Source organism: Hoplias malabaricus, chromosome X2 (assembly GCF_029633855.1).
Source record: "Hoplias malabaricus isolate fHopMal1 chromosome X2, fHopMal1.hap1, whole genome shotgun sequence".
Classification (NCBI taxonomy): domain Eukaryota; kingdom Metazoa; phylum Chordata; class Actinopteri; order Characiformes; family Erythrinidae; genus Hoplias; species Hoplias malabaricus.
In genome coordinates, this window is record NC_089819.1 from 48397006 (window position 1) to 48423211 (window position 26206).

A 26206-nucleotide genomic window follows, 5' to 3' on the forward strand; every position below is an offset into this window, starting at 1 on the left:
ATGGTATGTTGTGTTGTGTTGTGGTGTGGTGTATTATGGTGTGTTGTGTTGTGTTGTGGTGTATTATGGTATGTTGTGTTGTGTTGTGGTGTGGTGTATTATGGTGTGTTGTGTTGTGGTGTGGTGTATTATGGTGTGTTGTGATGTGGTGTATTATGGTGTGTTGTAATGTGGTGTATTATGGTGTGTTGTGATGTGGTGTGGTGTATTATGGTGTGTTGTGTTGTGGTGTGGTGTATTATGGTGTGTTGTGTTGCGATGTGGTGTATTATGATGTGTTGTAATGTGGTGTGGTGTGGTGTGGTGTATTATGGTGTGTTGTGTTGTGAGACGTCAGTGCTGGTGTGAGTTAGCTTTATATTCAGTTCCTCTACTGCACTTCGGGCAAAATGATGTGGCTGTTTCCTGTCAGAGTGGATGGAGAAATATTTGAGCAGATTACAGTTGAAACACACACACACACACACACACACACACACACACACACACACATAGAAAGGGTCCACCAGGCAGTGTATACACAGTTATGACCACTAGCCACATCCTTATGTTCCCTGTATCCTCACTCAGCCTGTGGTTCTACAGCAGCCCCTATATCAGTGGCCTGTCAGGGTCCTGACCTTTCATGAATGAGGAAAATGGGGCCTAAAAATATGCACAGAGTCAGATGACCTATAATATTGTTATAAAGCACACCTCGGTGACCAGTGAGTAAGGGTAAACACTATGTGTCCAAAAGTATGTGGCAAAAGACTTGCAGCCAGATTTAGTGGTAGCAGGCGCTGATGTTTCAGTTTGAACAGTATGGCACATGAAAAATGCTGAAGGTCTCCATGCACAAAATGCAAGACGTGCACATCTACTGACACAAAAGCACAAGAAAAGTCAGCTCAAAGCCATATGAATAAGTCACAGAAGTTTGGGAGTCTGTTGTGTGGACCAGGAAACAAAACTAGAACTTTTCCAGTGTATGTATCAGCAGTATGTCTGGAGGAGGAAGAACAAAACATATGTAGACAGCACCCTGTCTACAGAGAAGCACATTGGTGTCTCAGTGATGATCTGGGGCTGCTTGTTACCTCTGGCACTGGAAACCTACAGTGTGCGGAGGGAAAGATGGACTTAATATCTGGAGCTGAGACCTCTGGCCTAAGTGTAACAGACCTGGCTTTTTTTCACTATTAGAAAAACCCTCTTACAAGTTTGTTGTTGTTATTTAAAGGTACAGTGTAAATGTCCCCTAAAAGGTACACTAGCGGTCTTATCGCCTGGTCGTGTAGCTTGAATTTCCATTACATTTCTTTCTCCAGAAGGAAAGGTAAACATCTCTACATTTCCACAAACTAAGTGTTTTGAGTAGAAAAGTAAAACACATGAATCTGAAGTTGAAACCGCCCCCAATGTCCATGCAATGTTGTAAAGACGTGTCAGCCAGGACAGCCCCACAACATTCAGAGCCTTGAGGAACTTGGTGGATCCGCCAAGGAGTTTTCTGACTACCTCTGCAACCTTGGCCCGGGTGATAGACGAGCCCTCCCTGCGATCCTCAAGCTCTGCTTCCTCTGTGGAAGACGTGCTGCTGGGATTGAGAAGATCTTCGAAGTATTCCTTCTACCACCTAATGGCGGTAACCAATTCCCCAACCCCACCATATACAGTGTTGGTGGAAAGCCCTTTCCCCTCCTGAGTCACCTGATGGTTTTCCAGAATCTTCTCGGAACAGACCGAAAGTCGTTTTCCATGTCCTCACTGAACTCTTCCCACAACCAGGTTTTTTGCCTCGGCAACAGCCAAAGCCGCTTGGCTCTTCAGTACCCGTCAGCTGCCTTTGGAGTCCCTTGACCCAGCCAGCCTCGATAGGACTCTTTCTATAGCTTGACAGCCTGCGACCACGACAGGCACCGACAACCTTGCAGCCACAGCTCTGTTCAGCTACCTCAAAAATGGAGGTCCGAAACATGGCCCAGTCTGACTCAATGTCACCGGCCTTTCCCGGGATGCATTCGCGGCTCTGCCAGATGTGGGAATTGAAGAACTTTCTGACAGGTTCCTCTGCCAAACGTTCCCAGCAAACCCTCAGCACATGTTTGGGCCTGACAGGTCCCTCCGACATTCTCCCCCGCCATCTGATCCAACTCGTCCCTAGGTGGTGATCAGTTGACAGCTCAGCATCTCTCTTCACCCGAGTGTCCAGAACACATGGCCGCAGGCCTAGGGTATGCTGATGCCAGGCGTACTTATGGACACCCTTAGGCTTGAACATGGTGTTCGTTACGAATAAACTGTGATGAGTACAGAAATCCAATAACTGTACACCACTCTGGTTCAGATCAGGGGGCCGTTCCTCCCAATCATGCCCCCTCCAGGTCTCACTGTCATTGTCCATGTGAGCGTTGAAGTCCCCCAGCAGAACAAAATTAAGTCCCCAGAATTAGTACTCTCCAGCACACCCCTCTATGTTCTCGATGTTCTGTGGGTGGTGCTCAGTGAGTATAGGATACTGGGCTCTTTGCTATGAGCTATCCGGTCCGAATATACACAGAGAAAGAGTTTGGTTTGTACGCTTGGCAGTAAGTCAGAGAGTTGGTCTCTGTTAGAGTTGGGCTCCGTCAGGGCTGCCCATTGTCACCAATTCTGTACATAACCTTTATGGACAGAATTTCTCGGCGTAGCCAAGTGGCGGAAGGTGTCCAGTTCTGTGCTCTCCGGATCCCATGTCTGCTTTTTGCAGATGATGTGGTTATGTTGGCTTCAAAGAGCCGGGACCTTCAGCTCTTGCTGGACCAGTTTGCAGCCAAGTAGCAGGGATGAGAATCAGAACCTCCAAATCTGAGTCCGTGGTACTTAGCCGGAAAAAAGGGTGGAGTGCTCTCTCCAGTTTGGAAATGAGCTCCTGCCTCAAGTGGAGGAGTTCAATTATCTCAGGGTCTTGTTCACGAGTGAGGGAAAGATGGAGCGGGAGATTGACAGGCGGATCAGTGCAGCGTCAGCAGTAATGTGGGCTCTATATCGGTCCGTTGTGGTGAAGAGAGAGCTGAGCAGAAAAGCAAAGCTCTCAATTTACCGTTTAATCTCCCTCCCAACCCTCACCTATGGTCACGAGCTTTGGTTAGTGACGAAAGAATGAGATCGCGGGTGAGAAGCGGCTGAAGTGAGTTTTCTCCGCAGGGTGTCTGGACTCTCCCTTAGAGATAGGGTTAGGAGGTCGGGCATTCGGGAGAGACTCGGAGTGGGGCCACTGCTCCTCCACATTGAGAGGAGCCAGTTGAGGTGGGAACGCCTTGGTATCCCAAGGGTGGCTAGGGAGAGGGATGTCTGGGTTTCTTTACTCAGACTGCTTCCCCCGCGATCCAGACCCAGACCCAGATAAGCGGTGGACAAAGGATGGATGGACGAAACTCCTACAAATAAAGTAAAATACGACCCAGGTCTTTTCCTGGTTTAAAGGTCATAAGACATACCACTGAGAGCCCCACCACAGGGACAGATTTTCTGAGAGTGAGAGTTATCTGAACCTGTTTCATGGAGACATTGCAGGTCCATGATATTTAGTATTTACTGCCATCTGCTGGTGGAAACAGACCTTGCAGTGAGAAACACACTATTCCACGTCCCAGTCTTTCATTACTTCACTGAACTCAAGGGTCTGGGCGATAGAGTGTTGGAATAGTGGTGATATGGGACATGTGCAAGCGTCTTCTGGTATAGTGTGTGTTCTGATGATTAAACCGAGCAGCAACAGAGGTGTTACTGGCATCTTAAACGCCCAGCAGCACAAAAACAATATCATTCGTTTTTTATTAGCAATTGTTATGTTGCACCATGGGACATGAACAGGCAGCACTTTCTCCTCCGCCATCATCCACAGCTGAAGTGCAGTGAGTAAGGCACTTAAGGACCAACTGTTCCCTGGGCACAGCTGTTTATGTCGCATGTGCTTAGTGCCTAGGGTTTAACTTATACTAGGGTTAAAAGTTAGAGTTGTGAAGGATTCATTATGAATTACGTGTTACAGGAAGATGGCAGCAGGTCTGTCTCAGTGGTAGTGAGTGAACTTACTGAGGATGTTAAAAACATGGATCTTGCAGTGTGTCAGGGCTGTACAGATGTATTAAGAGTCTATATGATGAGGCACTAAATAAAGATTTATGGGGTCCCAGGCTGCCAGAGGGCTCTGAGGGTCAGTGGTTCTGAGATATGATCCAAAACTGTTTTAAAGGAACACTGTTTAATATTTTTACCTTTACGTTACAGCTTCAGCGGCACGGTGGTGCAGCAGGTAGTGTCGCAGTCACACAGCTCCAGGGGCCTGGAGGTCGTGGGTTCGATTCCTGTCTGTGAGGAGTTGGTGTGTTCTCCCCGTGTCTGTGTGGGTTTCCTCTGGGTGCTCCGGTTTCCTCCCACAGTCCAAAAACACACGTTGGTAGGTGGATTGGCGACTCGAAAGTGTCCGTAGGTGTAAGTGAATGTGTGTGTGTGTGTCTGTGTTGCCCTGTGAAGGACTGGCGCCTCCTCCAGGGTGTGTTCCCGCCTTGCGCCCAATGATTCCAGGTAGGCTCTGGACCCACCGTGACCCTGAACTGGATAAGGGTTACAGATAATGAATGAATGAATTACAGCTTCAAAGTCAATGTGATGCTCCACTGACCTGCCATATGGAGAATATAACCTGTGTAGTTGCTACTCTAGGCTCAACACTGCAGAAACAGCACTATGTAACTTTTGGAGGAGGGTAGGAAACCAGTTTGATGCCTTGAGTGATCACTGGTATTTAATAGAAGTGAGTGTATCTCAAATGGCTCCCTACTCCCTAAAGAGTGCACTATGTAAGTCTGAACCTGTACTGCTTGTTCTTCCAGTATTTCCATCAGGTTTTCTTGAACAATTGTAGGCTTTTTACTTACAATGAATGTCCATTAACCATGAGTGTGTCCTGTAATTTCATCTTTAGCAGGTTTGTATGAGTAGTTAAATGCCGTTTTCACAGCTTCTGTAATCACTCACTGCCACTTAATGTGCTCCACTGAAACAACAAAATGAAAAGACCTTCAAATTTAACTCAATGCATTTATTACATCTAAACATCTCTAAATAAACAGGTAACATTCATTAAGTAAACAATTTCTTCCAATGCATGTAATAAATATTTTTTTTCTTAGTACTTTATACAAACCAACATTGTTCTACTGTACAATATTTCTTCCACATCTCCTTAAAAAGCTGTTTTTTTTCTCTCGTAGGACATGCCACAGACGTAAGTGAAAGTTTAAGGCAGTGAGCGCAGATGTCAGCTTATGTGAAATGGAAAAAAATATATAATAATAAGATCCGACTTCGACATCAAGTCCACTTGTAGCACAGTATTTCGCATCTAAAAATATAGAAATAATTTCAAATGCTCCGGTATCCCACGTCAGAACACGAATACACAGCACAGGAACATCCAGGTTCACACGATTACCCTTACGTCAAAGCGTACACACACACGCACACACACACACACACACTCACACCCCGCCCCCAACCCAAACTTTAACCATAAGCTTTCCCTTTATCAATCATCGCAAAACATTGACATCAAGTTAATTCCATGAAACACACGACCAAATTCGACTGCTGACACCGACCAGGGGTCACTCGGCTCTAACGAATCATTCCTAGTCAGCGTCATTTTACAGAGAATAGAGGGAAAGAGAGAAGGAAGCTTGGACAAAACACTGGTCAGTCAGTCTGATTTCTCCTGAAAGTAGGTGTGACCTTTATGCTTCCAGTAACCACCACGAATGCAATTTGGAGCCATATCACAGCTGTAGCTTGTTTGAAAACATGCTCTTTTTAGCTCCTCGGGGTCGAACGAAAGGGGACTCCGACACCTGCAGTTACCATAGCAACCTTAGAGGGCTTTAACGAGAGGTTGATACTGGACGTGACACGCTCCGCATCGGTTATTTCAGCAAATATGACAAGCCAGTCTTTAAGGATGTCCGAGACACAGGGGGCTGATAACTCGTTTCATAACTGCCAGAAAACCACGGGAGCGAAGAAAGTACAAGGAGCTGCCGTCCGTATGGTTTGCGTCTGGCTGTAAATAACGCTCACGTCCCCACGGGTGGTATCTGACACAAGAGAAACAATCGTTAAACGCAAGTCGACTGGAACATTACGTGTGAAATGGACCATATAAAGGCTTCTCTCCTATAGTTAGATATCTTTGTTCGGCGAATGAACGACAAACACAAGTACGACGTGGGATTTAAATAAGAACAAATGAATGAATGACTTAAATAACGTCTTAAATACTATGACAGCACACACACTAACAAAAAGTGCATCCAACTGATTTGATGCATATGTACACAGCACTGTGCAGGTCAGAGACCACCTGTCATTTATGTTCAGTTAATTAAGTTATTATCAGTGTCTGGAAAAAACTGAGAAAAACAAAACAATACAAACAAAAAAAAAAACAGAGATATTTTCTCATCCTCTTGCATTTATTGCCTCACAGCATTAGAAATCCCTAAAAACATCCAACAACACTGAGGGGTGGACTCTCTGGTAGCCAGTCCAACAGGTTTAGTGTTCTACCAGGTTCTGCACGGTTGTTAGGAGACACAACACCGCTGTATTTTTTACTATATACTTAAAGAAAAAAAAAGTACTTTTGTGTATGTGGATATCTCCTCAAGAAGTGGACATCTAATTCATTCATTCATCCATTATCTGTAACCTTTATCCAGTTCAGGGTCACGGTGGGTCCAGAGCCTACCTGGAATCATTGGGCGCAAGGCGGGAATACACCCTGGAGGGGGCGCCAGTCCTTCACAGGGCAACACACACTCACACATTCGGACACTTTTGAGTCGCCAATCCACCTACCAACGTGTGTTTTTGGAATGTGGGAGGAAACCGGAGCACCCGGAGGAAACCCACGTGGACACAGGGAGAACACACCAACTCCTCACAGACAGTCACCCGGAGCGGGAATCGAACCCACAACCTCCAGGTCCCTGGAGCTGTGTGACTGCGACACTACCTGCTGCGCCACCGTGCCGCCCAGTGGACATCTTAATGGATATCTCAAATCAACAAATCAAAACATCTCCAGAACATCTTGTGAAAATGAAGTAACCGACTGGTGGTCTCTAAGTGTCGCACAGTACTGTGCTGTATTTCCACATGAATAAAATCTCCCACGTCAACACAATAATCAAGAAGAGCAAGTCAACTGAATGATTACATGGTGATGATGAAATGTATGCACAAGGAAATCAAGAACATTTTTCTATTAAAGAAATATAACGTATTTCTTCAGTGTCAAACGGCAATAAAGAAAAATACTGATGGTATTTAAACAGCTAGAAGAAATGCGATGTGGAAAAGGAGAGATCAGAGGGCAATAAGAGAACAAAATGATCAAAACGAAATCAGTCTGCCACACCATGGAGGCTAAATAAGGACATTACGATCCCAACATACGATCACCTCTGAAATACAATTAGGCTTTGGGACAAATTCTGGACACTGCATGGGTCCAGACAACTCAAGTTACACATTAAAGACACACTCTCTCTCTCTCACACACACACACACACACACAGGCAGCCAGATAGAAGGCTTTAATTAGCCTGAATCATACCAGGCTAAAAAAGTTGCCTTACCTTCAATTTTATTAATTTAACTCATTCATTAAATAAATATACCTTTTCTTTTTTTAACTCAGTAAGTTTAGAGCCGTAAAGAGAACAGTCATGCGCATCCAGAGCAGGATGTCATTTGATATTCTGAGAGAGTCTTTGAAGTGCGCTTTTTCTCTCTCATCTACTACGATGAATCAGTTCTAGTGGTTTAGAAAAAGGAGGGTTCATGGCAGATCTGCTGATAAACCACTCTGTTTTTGAAAGCCACATGTTTAACCTGGAAGCGCTTTGAGCAGATAGGGTTTCTGTCATACCTTATTTGTTAGAAACCTCTCATCCATTTTGTGGATGAGAGCAGCAGTGAGGGTCACGAGTTACTGTCAACTCAATATTACTTGTAAGAAAGAGCAGTGAAAAATGAAGAGTGGTTTTAAAAGACCTGTGTGTTTCTGAAGAACTTCGGAAAGCTCCGAACACTAAACACACCAAACAATACTGGACTGAATGGGTCCGCTTAGAACATGGAATTAGGAAAAACACTCCACTGTTGTCCCAATCTGCTGGAAGGGTCCGAATTAGCGTCAGAATGACCACATACTTCAGTAGTTATCGAAGTGTTAGAATAGAAAATTAGAATTTGCTACATGTAAATAATCCTCTATATTTTTCACGCAAAAAAACTGGTGCTCCACTAGAGGGCAGTGTCCAAACGACATCTTACATTTCTCTATCGGATAGAGAACCAGGCTTGGTGTCGGAAGGTTGCTGGTTTGATCGGCAGGAACCGCCATGGCTGAGGTGCCCAAACACTCCCCAAGCACCGAGGATGGCTGCTCAAGTGAGAGTTTGTGTTTTCACTGTCACGAAAGGGATAAGTGCAGCTCATAAAGCATGTCTCTAATTCACCAATGTCACTAATGAACCCTGTAAAAGAAGGCAGCAGATGTAAGTTTAAAACACTGGAGCGTTTCTTTAAAATACTCTTTAGTCCATGGAATAAATTCAGCCCCATCTTAGCCCTGTTTCTTAGTTATTTCACACATCAGTCGAACCCAGACAAAGCTCTATTGCTCTGACGCACTGTGGAACCTCTCAGTTAATCACCTCTCAGAAACAAGGGGAAAGAAGAGAAGTCTGAGCGACTAAAAGAATGAAACAAACGAGCAAAAAGAGAGAAAGGAAAGAAAATAACAGCTAAAGAGGATGAGTTTCTGTGGCGTAGCTTTAGGCATTGTGCAATCAACAAACAAACGTGGTCTAAAAAAAACGAATTCCGCACAATTCCCGTTGAAGGCAGTTCCTAAGACGGACACATGACAGCACAAGCAAAGCATAATCCATCTGCTCTAAAGTATAAATAAGAGATTAAGAAAAAATATTTATAATGGCAGTCAATCATCACCAATCTGTTTCCCCGTAGCATATTCCTGAAGGTAAAGGAATGCTTGTTAACAGTTCATATACTTCATATAATTTAAAAGTATTACAAAACCATCTGCGTGCTGAAAAACACTGCCAGCTGAAGAGTCTCCGTCTGAGCTGAAAAGCATGCCTGGGTCCATCTGGAGATGCGGGCGACCAATGGGCAGAAGGACAGCGAAGTCCTTGTGTGGGAGGGCTGTGCTTTGATGTGGAATTAGAAATGATACTGAACGTAATGTAGGACAAAAAAAAACCTAAAAAGAAATACAAAATATTACATTAACAGTACAATCCAGGGGACAACAAAGTGAAGATGTGTGACAAAATCAAGAGTCTGTTTTTCCCATGGAAGAAAACAAACAAAAACCCTTCGTTACTCGCAGAATAGGAAAAGAATGTCTTTCGAGTTTATATATATATACAAAAAGTAAAACTGAAAATATATTTGTTCTCTGTACACGGCAACGTTCCTCAATGTTTTTGGAAAAAAACAAACAAAAAAATCTCTTTTCTTGTCGAGCTTCTTTGTTTTTTTGTTTTTGTTTCATTTTTGTTTTTTTTTTTTTGTTTTTTTTATTCTCTGCCAATGTCTTTTCAGTTTGTTTGGCGCTGGACTACAGTCATGTGCAAGTTTAGACGCTCCTGCTCATGTCTTGATCGTGTCCAAAATGAAAAAGACCCTCTGACCCTCTACAGAGAACAAAACTATAGATGGACGTTTTTTTTTTTTTTTTGCAAACACTTGTGCCCGATTTCTACTGAATCTGAACAATAAAAAAGGCGTTTTATATTCCCCCGCAATATTCGCAGCTCAGCAAATGAACTGTAGTTGTGCAGTAACGTGTAGAAACATGTTCTCTGCAGAGGGAGTGAACTTTACGTCACTTGGACTACCAGCAAAAACCAAGAACAGGGGCACCAGGACTTTCGCACGTGGCCGTACGTGATCAGTCTAAGGAGATGACGTCAGGGATGGCTCCGTAGATGGCGGAGGCCATGGCCGTGTCAGAGGCAGAGCGAGGGACAGCGGACAGGCCGTGGTGAGCCTCTCGCAGGCTGTTGGACGACAGGCTGCCGCTGGAGCTGCTGCTGTTGCTGCGGTTGACGTTGACGGGTGCGTGGACACCGCTGCTGCTGACCGGCGTGCTGGGAGGGTCCAGAAACAGCTGAGATGAGCTGTAGGGCAAGAAACGGTTCAGGAGCAGATCGTGGTCTTCAGACGCCGAAGCGGCCGCTGCCATCACCATGTTGTAATGCTGTGGGAAAAGCATTCAGAGCTCAGCTTCACAGCTGTACTACGGGACTACATTAGTGATGTAGAATGGTGCTGTGTCGACAGTGAGTCTCACCTGGTGATTATCTCCTTGCAAAAAGGAGAAGAAGTTCAAATCTGTTAAAAAAGAAAGAAGATGTGTTCACTACACTCATTTTCCTATTAGCAGTTGACATTTTGATAAAGAACAGGGGTGTGTTCTACTTTTTACTGAACAGCAGAAAACACAAGAAAAAAAAAGTCATCACTTTTGAGAGAGAATATTTTCCGCGTATAATTTTACACGGTTTGATAAATTGCAGCTGCCCTTTGTATTGTGTAAACCTGATTCTCCAATGGAAACATTTGTATAAGGTCATAATGTCATTTCCTTTGTACCTGATCACACTTCCAAGTAAAACACGGTGTCAGGTGTCTGATCTAGCTGAGCATTTATGTTTGGTGGAGCCGGTAGGAAGGGGGATAATATTATTACTGGCAAATATTATGTACCCTTGTCCAATCCTGCCTAGTGTTGTAATCAAAACACAAATGAATAATGCTTAATATATCCATAGACATGTACTAACAAAGATACTGAAACTAAATAAATAAATAAATACATACATATTAAGATATTGGTGGGTGTGTGTGGTATGCGTTTGTGTTCCCAATAGTGTGTGTGTGTGTGTGTGCTGGGTTTGTATACCTGACAGATCATTAGGAGTAGGATAATAGTGACGGTAGTCCTGTATGAGGGGCGGTGGAGGGGGGATATAATTGGTTTCCACTTGAGGCATGCTGGGAGTTCGACTCACAGGAGACGGCTGTGTGCACAGATTCAGCACTCTACAGAATCAAACAATCACACAGAGATTTAGGAATGAGAAGAAGAATGTTCATTTTGTTACATTTTCATTTATATGCAAATTAGCTCCTTTCTAGCATTATACATGATGGCCTCATATCGAGGAAACGCATGATGCCTGAATTCAGCTTGAATGACACTTTTTAAAGGGGCAGCTGTGGGTTAGGGAACTAGCCTCGTGACTGGGAAATCAGTGGCCTGATCCCCTGAACCAACAAGGAACTTGAGCAAGGCACTTAACACCCAAATGCTCTGTGGATACTGTGGACAGGGCTGCCTACCGCTTCGGGCATGTGTGCTCACTGCCTCCTAGTGTTGGTGTTCAGTAGTGTGTATTTGTGTCTTTTACTTCCATATGGATGGGATACATGCAGAGGTCAAATTCCTGTGTGTGTGTGTGTGTGTAAGTTCAATGGCCAATGAGTGTGGTTATTACCCAACAGAGGGCAGTGTAGAGCCTGGGTTTAGATTTATGTCATGTTTTCTGTTATACTTAGAGATTTCATCTGTTTTGCCAAATGAAAAAGCACAGAAAGACCACAGCAGCTGGCTAAATGTTACCAGACAAGACACAGCACTGTCCAGATTACAGGTTACACTTAAAATGATTACTTATTCACTGCCTCAGGTGCTGTTTTTGGCTGGGGGATATATTATGACAACGTGCATCAATTTGAATGCAACTACCCATAAAATATCAAGCTAGGTGCACATCCTGCATACATACCCCTTATTCATCTGTGGGGAAGCAGGCGAGAGGGAGGGACAGTTTCGCTTCGGAGGGGGTTCGTCGTCCTCCTCATCCTCAGACGAGCTGTCTAGAGTCAGGTCAATCACTTCCACTTTCTTACTGCTGCTGTTTGTGTGAGAGTTGGATTTCTGCTCGGAAACCGACGTCCGACAGCCACCTGCCAGCATGAGCGCATGGAAGAAAGCAGAGACAGGATATGTATGAGGACGATTTTAATTCTAACTGTCTTTCTGTCCAGCCCCTGTCCTCCATTCTTCTAGTATCCCCACAGTAATTCATTCATTCATTCATTATCTGTAAGCGCGGTGGGTCCTGGAATCATTGGGCGCAAGGCGGGAACACACCCTGGAGGGGGTGACAGTCCTTCACAGGGCAACACAGACATTCACTCACACCTACGGACACTTTTGAGTCGCCAATCCACCTACCAACGTGTGTTTTTGGACTGTGGGAGGAAACTGGAGCACCCGGAGGAAACCCACGCGGACACAGGGAGAACACACCACACTCCTCACAGACAGTCACCCAGAGGAAACCCACGCGGACACAGGGAGAACACACCACACTCCTCACAGACAGTCACCCAGAGGAAACCCACGCGGACACAGGGAGAACACACCACACTCCTCACAGACAGTCACCCAGAGGAAACCCACGCAGACACAGGGAGAACACACCACACTCCTCACAGACAGTCACCCGGAGGAAACCCACGCAGACACAGGGAGAACACACCACACTCCTCACAGACACTCACCCGGAGGAAACCCACGCAGACACAGGGAGAACACACCACACTCCTCACAGACACTCACCCGGAGGAAACCCACGCAGACATAGGGAGAACACACCACACTCCTCACAGACACTCACCCGGAGGAAACCCACGCAGACACAGGGAGAACACACCACACTCCTCACAGACAGTCACCCGGAGGGGGAATCGAACCCACAACCTCCAGGCCCCTGGAGCAGTAATTCATTCTTCTTATTTCTCCCAAAATACAGCCAAACTATACAGCAGTACAGCCCACACCAGCGTTATGAACATCTGTGAGCAGTCATTATGTTTTGGCTCATGTGTATGAGCATCCTGATCAAACTCGCATGCTCCAGGTGAGTTTTTATGACTTACACACAGTGGAAAAAAAAATGCAACATCATAAAGGCTGCTCTCTAGAGTCAGAGTCTACCCGTGTTCTTAATGTATTAAACAATGTATATCAATTTCAACAGGGAGCAAATTAAAACTAGAATGCTATTTTGTTTATATTGTGCACCATGCATCTACTGCACTGACGCTCACCCAATTACTGAAAAAAGGCTCACCATCCCCACTCTGCTCAACTCTGTCTCTTTGAAATTTCAGATGTTCAAAGTCATTACAGTGTGTCTCCTGGAAAAGTTCTCCTTCAATAAAGTGCCCGATGAGGATTTTTTGGACCTAATTGGATGACTAATGCCTTTCACATTTTCTGACAGGCAATTTACAAAGTTTTAATATCATTTGAGCATATTTGACATTCTCCTAATTATTCTTGAAGCCAATTTACCTTTAGGATTACGAAAGCTCCCTAAAGCCAAAGAAAGGTGAATGCATAATGAAAACTCCCAAAATTTTTTCTTAACGAACAATTTTTCATTTCAGTGATGATAGGAATTTAAAAATTGCTAAGAGGGAAAAATATGAAAAAAAAAACACAATAAAAAAACAACAATAATAAGAGCAGTAAGCTGAAGAAGGCCGTGAAATAACACACACCACTGAGTTATTAATTTCATTTGGTTTCCTTTGGTTTTCGGCCCCAAAGTCGCTTTCCTTCGTTCTCTTGTGTTTTATGATTAAAAACACTCAGCGAGTTCTGGTTTGCTTCTGGAGCCAAAGACCAGTCACAGTACTGCAGATGATAGATCATTCCCCTCTGCTGCTATACGCATGTGGAATCAGCGCCCTGATAACATCCAGCAGACAGTCTGAACTCTTTTAAATCTCTTCTTAAACCTCACTGATTTATGGATGCACTGATCTGCCTTTATTTGGAATCCTTCATTTTACTGTATGTTACTTCAGGTGTTTTTATTCTTATTTGTTTTATTTTCCTCAATTATCTGTCTTTACATATGCCTTGTTTATACACACTTACTTTTTTGTCTTTTACGTGTTTACTTTGTTCCCTTTTTCTATTTTACTTTTGTACTTTCATTTACTCAGTTTATAAAATTTTTACGTTTGTGTTTAATACAGAATACCTTTCTTCTGTTTTTATCTAATGTGTTAAAAGCTGTTGGAAAAAAATATTATTATTATTATCAGTAGCAGCAGCATATTCTTATATATTATACAATATACATTCTGTAATTAATAAAAATCCATTGTCATATAAATGTATGAACATTATTATCACTAAAGTGCTGCTGTTTCAGTGGAAGACAGAATAGTACATTTTTAAAGAAAGAGAGAGAGCAAGAGAAAGGAGAGAGAGAGAGAGAAAGTGAGAGAAAGAGAGAGAGAAAGAGAAAGAAAAGAGAGAGAGAGAAAGAAAGAGAGAAATTGAGAGAAAGAGAGAGAGAGAGAAAGTGAGAGTGAGAGAGAGAGAGAGAGAAAGAAAGAAAGAGAGAGAAAGAGAGAGAGAGAGAGAGAAAGAAAGAGAGAGAAAGAGAGAGAGAGAGAGAAAGAAAGAGAGAGAAAGAAGAGAGAGAGAGAGAAAGAGAAAGAAAGAGAGAAAGTGAGAGAAAGAGAGAGAGAGAGAGAGAGAGAAAGAGAGAGAGAAAGAAAGAAAGAGAGAGAAAGTGAGAGAAAGAGAGAGAGAGAGAGAGTGAGAGAAAGAGAGAGAAAGAGAGAGTGAGAGAAAGAGAAAGATATCGATAAAACTGGTAAACAGTACTTTGTTTAGCTGATATTTGCTCTCATATTGTCTTCTCAAAATCACATTTTCCATGACTGACAGTGTTTTCTAATTAACTGTAGTTCTATATATTTTGTGTTTTTAGGAAAGAAAAACAACAAAGTAAACTTTGCCTACATTGATTTACTAAACTTGTAAATAACATTCCACTAGACCTCATCTGTTATAAATAAATATAAATTGCATTTCATGTAAAGTATTCATATGAACTCCCTCCAGGTGGACTATTCATACAGGTGCTTAAAGTAACTTAACCTTTCAATGTGCATCAGAAATGAGTCGGTGGATTGTATAAAACCAGCATTAATTTTGCTCAAATTTCACAATTATTTGAACACAACTCAACATATGTTTGATCGCTAGGTTGTACACCGCCGTACGTGATCACATCCTCCATCTTGTGCATGATCTTCATGTCTGAGTCTATGTTTAGTTTAAATGTTGTTGTAAGTATTGATTTTCCCCACGCCTTAATGTTTACCCGCTGTGCTATTAGCAAGGCCAGGCCAGACAACCACAGGCCCAGGCGCAAACAGACACACAGACAGACACATGTGCGTGTGTGCGTGCACGCTCCCACACTCACACAAATACACACGCGCACACAGAGAGCCAGTCTTAAATACAGGCATTAATAAAAGACCTTGTGCTTCATGCTCATGTCACTGGCAGTGGAACAAATCCTTCCCTTTACACTGTGACTACATCACAATAAAAAGACCAAGAAAGGAGGACCAAAATAGACCTTTTCCATATACTTTCATTTAAAATAAAAAATTTAGAATTCCCAATCATGTAAATATACTTTATAGCATCTACAGCACATTCTAATATTAAAAAAATAAAAATAAACAGACTTATATTACTCTTATTATATAAAATAAAAAGACAATTTAGAGCCAAGTTCCAACAATTATCATTAAATAACTCTCTACAAATGCAGTGTGTGATTAAACTTTCCTGCAATGAATCCAAAACTATAACTGTGACAGAAATGTGTGTATTTCCTAAAGAATAACAAAAAGAATGTTAAATGTATAAACACATGATTTCTAAGTGAAAAACAAAGTGGGCAAAAACAGGAAGTTACCGTCTACGCCGTTACATGAAGCAGACACTTCCTGCACCTCCTTTTTCGACCTCATGGGGGCCCAACTGCCATCCTCTTTAAACTGGATCTCATCACAGTCCACACAGCTGTTTAGAATCTCCATAAACAACCTAGAGAGAGAGAGAGAGAGAGAGAGAGAGAGAGAGAGAGAGAGAGAGAGAGAGAGAGAGAGAAAGAGAAACAATAGAGTAAAATTTGAATCAATCCTAAGAAAACCTATTTTCCCCTGAGCTCTTTTTTTCCTGTTCTCTCCAGTTCTTTGTTCATGACTAATAACTTTGCTCTTTCATTTGCACTTTAATTTATTTTAATGTATATGTGATTTACGGAGGTAATAAAGAAATATGTAACATTTTGGCTAGTAAAGCATAATAAAGCATTGCTCTGCACCGAGAAAGGGAGGGAAAAAGAGAGAGAGAGAGAGAGAGCAAGCGAGTGAGCAAAAAGAGAGAGAGAGAGAGAGAGAGAGAGAGAGAGAGAGTGCAGAGGTGGGGGAAGGGCTGAGAACTGTCCGCCTCCCAAATGAATGAAAATAAACACACACACACACATCTGCTACCCAAGCTGAGCCCAAGAAGGCCAGACAAAACATCAGAGTTTGGGCTGAGTTCCAATCAATTTTTATTGATCTCTCGCTTTGCTTGTTAAGTTCAGTGAAAATATGTTAAGAATTTCTGCTGTAGGAGCATTAGCATGAGAAACTGTAGCATATCAGGGCTAACGGCTGCCCACAGGTGAGTGTAAGCGTGGGTCTTTATAATGGAGGTGTTCAGATATCGGTGTGTTGCAGGAAAGCCTACCCATCAATGATGAGGTGCTCATAGGGGGCTTTCTTGTCACAGACAGGACACACCCAGGTGGGCTTCTTCTCATTCATCTGGATGTAGAGCGTTGCATCAAAACACTGCAGGTGTGAACATGTCACTGCCCGGCACGGAATCATCAGCCGCATCTTCCCCAGCTGCACGCACACGCACACATGGTGGCAAAACACACAACCCACATGGAAATAGGACAAACAAACACATGCACACACACGCACAGGTGGACAGAAAAACCACAAGCACACAACAGTAAATCAAGACTGAATATTTATACTAGAGTTACAAGTATTTTCTTAAAACCATCATTATTTAATCTAATATTTCAAATGACTGTGCTTCTAAGACCCACAAACGACAAGCAGGAAAACTGGGGAAATCAGGAGTGAGAGAACAGCACTGTCTCCTCTTTCAATCAACACCTGAGGTGCCTTTGAGCAAAGCCCATAACCCCAAATTGCTCTCCAGGTGTTGGGGACGGCTGCTACGCTGCTCTAGGTGTGTGTGGTCACTGCCCCTAGTGCACCATGAATGGTGTGTGGCCATGGATGGAATAAATGCATATTTATATGTGTGTGTGTGTGTGTGTGTGTGCGCATGTCAGTGTTTTTGAGTGACTGAATGATTGTTTAAGTATCTCTGTTTCAGAATATCCATAACAGTGGGTTGTTTTGAGCAGGCATTTCAAAACAGCAGCATGGAGTTTAATGCTTCAGGCCTGATAAGGCTCCAGGCTATCAGACTGCAAGTCTGGACTTGTGAGTTCATGAAAACAAGTAATTGAAAAACTGAGTGCGTGTGCTTACCGGACACAGCAGCGACACTCTCAGACTGGTGGTGGCAATCTCACTGTCGGGGTCTGCTGTTAATTTTTCTTTTACTGCAGAACATGAGCAAGCAAACAGGGTTATCCTCAGTCAGTGAGACAACACGTTATCAGCCTCGCTAAAAAGATACGTCTAGTCTGTGGCCAAAGATCAAACTAAACTACAGCATACTGCAAAAAAAGCAACTCTACATGTGACTTTTTGTACAGACTCGCAAATGGCATTAGAGGGAAAAAAGGAATGGTTCACAGTGTTAAATTGAATGCTGGCTGTCTAACATTAAACTGTCAAATTATAGTTAATTTTCATATACATTTGATTAACAATTATAGTGTCGTCTTTTGTTCACTGTACTAATATTAATGTCTAGAGTGGTTGAACTGGCTTAACAGATTTCTTGTTTCCTTGCTGTTGTTACTTAGTAACTTCCAACAGAAAATAGAATTGAGCTTAAGCTCAAATAAACAAACATTACTGACCACTGCTTCATGCTAATGGAAGAAAATCCATTATTTACTGTGGACTATTAAAGCTAATAATTGTGGGACTTGAGTGTGGTCGGTCCAATAATTGTCCGTTCAAATAAATGGGGTCATGCGATTAAGCAACAACTGTCAGCCAACTACACGACACAACAGAACATCCAAAATCATACAAACATTCTTTGTGCATGTTCTACACACACACTCAGAGGTGAAACAAATGAAGTTGGTGTTACTCAAATCCAAAGGCAGCTTCTACCCTCAACCACAACAGCAGCTTAGCAGCAGCATGCTAACACATAATTTATCAGGGTCTCTAGACAGCATGGTAATAAATTAGAAAAAGCAAGCTGAAGCATTTGGTACAACTGCCTTGAGCCCAGGTGCTATTAGACTAGAATTTATAACCTGTTGGGGCAATTACAGGAGCATTCTTTTAGAATTAACAAGCTAGCTCAGACACTTTATAGGCTGCTGCATGCAATAATATCAAGCATTTTGGAAACTTTGCAAAGCTGACTTAGGAATGAAATAGGTGCATCTTTTTCAGCCGGGCCATGATAATGATGGATACTTATTTTAATGATTTTGAAAAATCATTAATTAAACAGTTAATGTGAGCTCTTTTCAAGTATGGCTTAACCGTTATAGTGTTAGTGAAGACAAGGATTTATTGGTATGAACTATCTTTTTCCACTGTAAATGCTTTTTAAAACTTATGGCTTTGCTTAGGTTCTTAGGCCCAGATCTTACATTGTTGTGACCATGGATCACATTCAGTAAATAGTGAGTGTTCTTACTGAGTGCTCTAGAGTGGTCTGGGTTTCTGATGCCCTTGGCACGGAGTCTCTGTAACAGCGCTGTTGACGACTGCTGCTTCACCAGATAAACCGCCATAGAGTAGCTCTACAAGGGAACACAAACAGACTCGCATTGTACTGTAAATATATGACCATGAGCGGGGGTTATATATGTGACAATGACATTGGTAGGTCATCAGACAAGTGTTAAAGCATTTCAGAAACCAAAGCATTCAAATGATCGGATACGGATAAGTGACAAATTAAAGGAAATAACATAAGTGTAAAGGGTTTAGAAGCTTTCACCCAGGTCTACTCCATAACACAGCAGTTTAGTGCTGTCGTGTGTTACATGACATGTACAAAAACAGCTGATTTTGGTTCATGAAATAGCCCTCTGTGGCTCTGAGAGATGAAGTGTTACTGGGGTATAAATGTCAGATGCTTCTGTCACAAATAAATTCATAAAAACCGGCTAACGCTTCATTCGGAAAAGTTGATTATAAGTAACTATTGTGACCTCTATAAGGGAAAGACATGAGTAAATAAGGACGGATTATAGTGATCAAAATTGCACATCTTGTAATTATTTACAGCTTTTAATAACTGTTTATACAACTATGTCAGGAAAATGATACGACAGAGTTTTAGGGCCACAGCATTGAAAAAAGAAAAAACATTCAGAGAATAATGTTGGAATGATTCTGAGAATAATGTTGGAATGATTCTGAGAGTAATGTTGGAATGATTTTGAGAGTAATGTTGGAATGATTCTGAGAATAATGTTGGAATAATTTTGAGAATAATGTTGGAATGATTCTGAGAATAATGTTGGAATAATTTTGAGAATAATGTTGGAATGATTCTGAGAATAATGTTGGAATAATTCTGAGAATAATGTTGGAATGATTCTGAGAGTAATGTTGGAATGATTCTGAGAGTAATGTTGGAATGATTCTGAGAGTAATGTTGGAATAATTCTGAGAATAATGTTGGAATGATTCTGAAAATAATGTTGGAATGATTCTGAGAGTAATGTTGGAATGATTCTGAGAATAATGTTGGAATAATTCTGAGAATAAATGTTGGAATAATTCTGAGAATAATGTTGGAATGATTCTGAGATTAAAGTGGGAAATAATCTGAGGGAAAAAAAACAGTAAATTTCCAAGAATAAAGTCAGAATATTTAGAGAAACACTGTTTATATTATTATTTACTATAATACGCAGACAGATAGACTTACAGTCTGTGCGCCATAGAGTGAGTTGTGAAAGAAGCAGTCAATGAAGTGAACAGATTTATTTATTAAATGCATCCACACGACATGACAACTAACCCCCCATCAGTTCTGCCCCTTACTGCAATGCATACGGCTTTAGTTTATTGTACGAGTCCATAAGCTGCAAAGCAATAGAGCCTTGTGGGGTGCCAGAGTTCCACTCCCTCTAGATCGATCATTTTCATGATCATTAATTGTATCCTGTGAAACTACATGCCCTCTTCTGAATAAATGGGTTTCAGCTTTTAAATACTAATCACAATCTGGTGCTGATGTGCCAGAGGACTGAGTATTTATTCCTGAAATCTATACAATAGTATGACTTCAGCAATACACTGCATTCCTCAATTACACTGAGCTTGTGCAGGCTCCATTTTAAATGCAGCAAATTATTTTGACTTTATTCTAAGGATTATTCCAACATTATTCTGACTTTTCTCCTCAATATAGTGGCCCTAAAACAAATATAGTGAATATGTATTATAATATGACGTTTTTGCCATACGGTCCCACTCCTAATGTCAAGTAATAAATTCCTAAAACTTTGATTATTATGATTAATATAAATCTGACCTTTCTAGCCTTCCAGGCTTTTACACATTCACAGCATTATATTCCCATGACCACAGTTCACTGGGGCAACATATGGACATGTCTACCCCAGAGCACCCAACAGCTTGTAACCAATGAGCTCACTACTACCACAGGCATAATTCATATGACACTGGCTGAATGCAAAATGCTTTCCTCTCTTACACACACAACAGAATATAGGGCATGAGCTAATGGCTTTTACACCCTATGTAGGGCACTAAAGGTCAAAGTGAGTTATTTTGGAAGAAGATTTAGTCTCTTCACTCTCCATACTAAAGTAAGAAATGCAAAAAAAACCTACCACTCACTAAAACTCCACCAAAAGCGAGTTCAGACAACGCGTATGATAACAAATGACATCACCGCTAAAGGAGCTTTCCCTGTTCAGTCGTGCTTTAAGTTCAAGCAGGTGGATAAGGAAACTGATGAGAAATAGAAAGTAGCAGGGCTCTAATCTGAAAAGTAAGTAGTCATTTTAATAGAGAAGGCTTTCTCATTTCATTTGCATTTATTGATAATAGGCAAGATAATGAATTCAGTACAGTGTCAGAAAAATTAATGCACTTTTTAAGCTATGATTCCTTGGGTATATTTCAGTCCTTTAATATTTTTTAAATACACAGTGTCCTAGAAAATTATTGCCAGTTCTGGCAAAAGATGAGCAAAATGTCCTTGTTATTAGTCACATGCTCAAAGAAAGACAAAACATTTTTTCCATCACATTTGTCACTATATGAAATGGACATTCACTTCCATTCATATTACACCTTTTACAAGCTGATTCATTAGTCTTTATAAATCCTTAGGAGATCACAAATATCTGGCACAAATCATACTAAATAACCCTCCCGTCATCTTCACTCATCACTGGCCTAGGCTCATCAAGAGACAACACCTCTACACCAGTAGACTGTCTGGAAAATATGATGCATGCAACACGCTCAAAAAAGCTGGGAGTGAAGCATGATTATTAGGTCTTTCACTGTCTGAAATAACCATGGACTTCCCAGGAAAAGTCACCCATGACTTTTCATCTTTGGTACAGGGTACAAGGCAAAACATCTGACCATAGCACACATCTCCACTGTTTCTGGACTATCTGAGATGAGCTTGGGCCTATAGAACTCGATGGAATTTCTGTACAGAACTGGTGACTTTCCGTAACAGAGCTTCAGGTTCCATTGCTTGATGCAGCAGTGAACTGTGTTAAATGACACTGTATTTATCACAGTAGCATGACAGCTTCTCATGCAATGCCATCTGAGGGCTGGAAGGTCACATGCATTCAGCAGTGGTTTCTGGCCTTGCCTTACAAAGACTGTGTTCTCCTGATTTCCTGAACAAGACTTTACACTCTCCAAGTTTGGCACATTGTATTTGCTTGCAAAGATTCAACCAATATTTTTTTTTAAGTCTACTGCAGGCATCAGATTGAGATGAACAGTTAGTTTACATTTACAAAATACAATTAAGTTGGTCAATTAAAACATTGCATTTGTCAGTAATTAAAGGTCCAAGAGAATTAACTCCGATTCTTGTTTTGCTTTTTTACAGTCAAATGAGCTGAAAAAGAAAAAGGTTTGTCAGCAGACAAAAACAGCTGAGCAAAAAAGAAACTAATATTCAGTGTGTAGTATGGGGTGGATGTCTAACACTGTGATGCTGTTGTTCTTTTATAGGCTCTGTAAATCGTGTTAGAGACAATGAAACACTGAGGCCTACCCTTCCAATCTCGGATGTCCAGGAAACCACAATGGTGTTGGGGACGGTGGTGGACAGTCTGATCAGTGAGGTAATGTTAATAGGTCTGCTGGGACGCTTTGGTTCGACTCCATTTTTGGTAGGAGGAAGGTAGCCCTGCAGACAGTATCCAAAATCTTACATAAATGTATGCAAAGCATAAATGTAGTTATTTGTGAGCATTTTTTATCTCCCTCTTTCTCACCGGAAGATTACATGGCTTCCCGTTGACTTTTACACAGAGGTTAGGAGGAAAGTGGTCTTCCTGTGGACAGCTGGTTTCTGATAAGCAAAACCTAGTGAGAGGGAAATAAAACAGATTTAAACATTCTTGGCTGTTCAGAAGTGCAGAACTGCTTTAGCTTGTTGTAAATCAGCTTTCAGCAAAAATAACCAAAACCAGATTACTTACCGTAACTGTACTTGTACCGTGAAGTCACATTTGGTCCCCGAGATGTCCCTTAAGAAAAAAATTACATTCCATTACATAGAAATCAGAACCGTGTTCATGAATATTCCATCTAAAAGCACTAACAGTAAAAGGCAACATCTAAGATTGTCAGAAAATGCTGTTCTCTGGTTTCTTTATGTTCAGAAGCTTTGCCTGTTTTAAGGTGGAATGGTATTATTGAGGGGGAAAATATCAATGTTTGTAAGTGGCTGAAGTTTAACTTCTGTAAATTTTAATTCACAGTTTGAATTACCACAGAAACCTGTTTGTTACTTGAGTCGCTTAGTTTTTTAGCACTTTCAGCCTGTGTTTACTTTCATGCACTTAGTGCTCTCCTTGACTTTAGAGTCAGTTCCATCTACAGCAAAAAACATAAGTCAGTATTACCCACTGGCTCATGCGTTTCAACAGTTGGAGGTTTAAATCCTCCAGATGCCATTTCTCTGCCGTGAGCAGAGGCAGAGGGAGGGAAGGAGGGAGATACTGGGACTTTGTAAAAACATTAGACCAGTTTCGAGTACACAAACCGACTGATACAAAATCTTTTTTTGGATTAAAACCATGAACATAGCCTTTACGAGTTAATGCTGAGAAGTGCCACATTTAAACAGAATAGCAATGTTTCAACAGTCCATCATATTTCAAGAAAACCAACAGATAGATAAATCTTTCAGAACACCTGGCTATATTTCGAAGACAGAAACACATTGATTAAATGAGTTTTCTGAACTCAGCTAAAGAAGATTTTAGTTTTGTCTCACTGATTAACAAAAAGAAAATTAACATTTTAAATTTTGGTAAATGAACTCTAAGTCTCATCTCTTTTCATTCAGTTTATTGGCGTATTAGTTGCATGCAATGAGAGCATGAAAATAGTTCATGATTGAAGGAACACCTGAAAATACTGTAATAGATTTATGAATTGGGAGTGTCACTTCCTACAATATAAGAGAGATGAGGGGTGAAATCAGAAAGCAGCAGCTTCTCTGTCCTGTTTGAGTCCGACTGCAATAATTTACAAGTAAAACACCCATCCAGAGAGTGAGAGAGGACTTACATTGAGCTGCTGATCTGTTGAACTTGTTGTGGCGTTAATGCAAAAGCAAAACATGTTTCTTGAAAGCGCTGACTGTTGTCTGAAGCTGGAAATTGAAAAAGAAGAGAGCAAACAAAAAAAAGAGATCAGCGATAAATCATAAAACAGGACAAGCAGAATATGTTTATATTTTCAACACTTAAAACTGACAGGCTTTTATTTTAGAGACAAATGTTCAATGTTGATTTCAGGTGACTTTCCAAAAAAGCTCAGAACAGTTGAGGATTAGCAGCAGTGTTACTCAGTAAGATGAAAAATCAGTTTAATTTAATCCGTTTCATTTACGGTGGACAGTATTCATGTATTCACTTGATTCAGAAGAATCATATTGCCTCATGTCACCCTGGTCAAGACTGGGGAACCTCCAGGGTGTGCCCAGTGATTACCACTGCCCACCACAATCCTGAACTGAATGAATGAATGAATGTAGCCCGATTGTTTATAGTGATCCTGTATAATCTGATCTAAGATGTTATACACTTCTTAACCAAAAATACGCTTTATAAAACAAATAAAAAAAATGACAGAGTAAAGAGGACCTTTTTCTGAGGAAATCCACATACAATTCCAAGAAAGCTCATCCAAATGTGCACTTCAGAAAGCCTAAGCTATTAGTCAGTCTGTTTAGGGAAGAGAAGAGAAGCTAATCAAAGAGCAAGAGCAAGGAGAATCACTGTGTTTGGTTTTGTGTTTGGTGTCACTGTGGTTTGAAATTTAAATCAGACTACTCTTAATTTTAAATGTAAATGTAAGGTTTTCGGTGAGTTCCAACTTCCTCTCATCACTGTATCCATCTGCCCACCTGAGGAAGAAATATCTGTTCCTGTAAGAGGAATCAAAAATAAGCTTACAGAGAAGGCGATTTTTAGAATTGTTGATGTATAGCCTGTCACACTGCAGAGAAATAAGGGCTGCAGTCCATTAGTTTTGCAGCCCCAGTTTTAAGCCTCTGAACTGGATGTTAATTATTCATAATTCATATAAGCAGCAGCAGACATCGGCTCTAGAACTGAAAAATGTGAAACGATTCTGCCTGGCTTCTGTGTGTAAGCTACACCACAGTAACCATGGCTCTTTACATCGGTTCTGAGGTAGCCCTGCTAGGATCATAGCAGTGTTTTCCCACTCTAGCACACACACAGACACAGACAGAGACACACACATTTTAATGCTAAAAGTGCACTTTTGATCTTGGTCTGGTTATTGGTTATATTAATTAATACAATATATTTACCGATCTATTAAAAATCCAATAAATAAATAAATGAATGAATAAATGCAATACAATAGGAACCAGAAACTAGCATCAGAAGCCACTTTATTTAATCTGGAGAACAAGACAGATTACCGTTTACAAGAGCATTCTGTCCTAATCTATTTCTAGGTATCAAAAGGTCCCAAGCACTGCATGTATTGTGCTGTTTTACTGTTCTGGCCACTGGCAGCACAAGCGAATAAAAGTGACGTTGAGAGAAAAATGGTGGAGAGAGGGAGAGATGTTTTGAAGGAGAAATGTTTTGTTGTATTAACAGGTCTGCCCTGGTGCTTTTCTGAATTGTGTTTAGCTTTCTTGGAAACCTGACCATGTGACCTGTTCACATTTTCCTAAAGAATCACACAGCCATCGTCTCACCCTCCACAGAAACACGTCAGGAATAATAATGAGTAAACCAAGGATTTGACATAATGACTTGTCCCAGTGTTTATACAGAATTACTGTTAGGGCAAAGGATATGTACATATCTAAACATAATAATACACTGAATTAAATATATTTACATTAACAAACACTTTACCAATGCAAGGCCACTGGGTTTGAAATTTGTCCTGAATTTATATGAAACCCACAAGCACTTCTGCACTCACACGTTACAGTTAGAAAACCACATCATATACACACTCAGAGTGCTTGCAAATAAACACGCATGTGCATGTGAGCACACACACAAATGCACGTATGCATGCACACTTGCAAGCGCGCACACACAGTATTTACAGTCGAGTTCTAACTGTAAGTCCTCTTAAACATGGTAATTCTCTGTAGGTGAGACTAGCTTAAAATAACCCAAGCTACTGCAACTCAATATGTGTCTCTCTCACAGTTCAATACGTTTCACAGGCATGACCATATTTAGTTACAGCATTGTCAAAGTACTACTGCAAC

General features: G+C 41.3%; 1 protein-coding gene across 1 annotated transcript in view; it reads right to left on the reverse strand.

Annotated features, from left to right (window-relative positions):
• Nucleotides 1-9665: 9665 nt before the first annotated feature.
• Nucleotides 9666-26206, reverse strand: part of LOC136676739 (E3 SUMO-protein ligase PIAS1-like) — a 50535-nt gene continuing 33994 nt past the window's right edge. The window contains exons 3-14 of the mRNA XM_066653939.1: nt 24004-24088; nt 22908-22955; nt 22701-22791; nt 22478-22612; nt 18881-18986; nt 17578-17651; nt 16751-16911; nt 15930-16060; nt 11910-12090; nt 11024-11163; nt 10412-10452; nt 9666-10318 (exon numbers count right to left, since the gene is read on the reverse strand). Coding sequence (XP_066510036.1) covers nt 10010-10318; nt 10412-10452; nt 11024-11163; nt 11910-12090; nt 15930-16060; nt 16751-16911; nt 17578-17651; nt 18881-18986; nt 22478-22612; nt 22701-22791; nt 22908-22955; nt 24004-24088 — 1502 coding nt within the window. The 3' untranslated portion in view covers nt 9666-10009. The remainder of the gene's footprint in view (nt 10319-10411; nt 10453-11023; nt 11164-11909; nt 12091-15929; nt 16061-16750; nt 16912-17577; nt 17652-18880; nt 18987-22477; nt 22613-22700; nt 22792-22907; nt 22956-24003; nt 24089-26206) is intronic.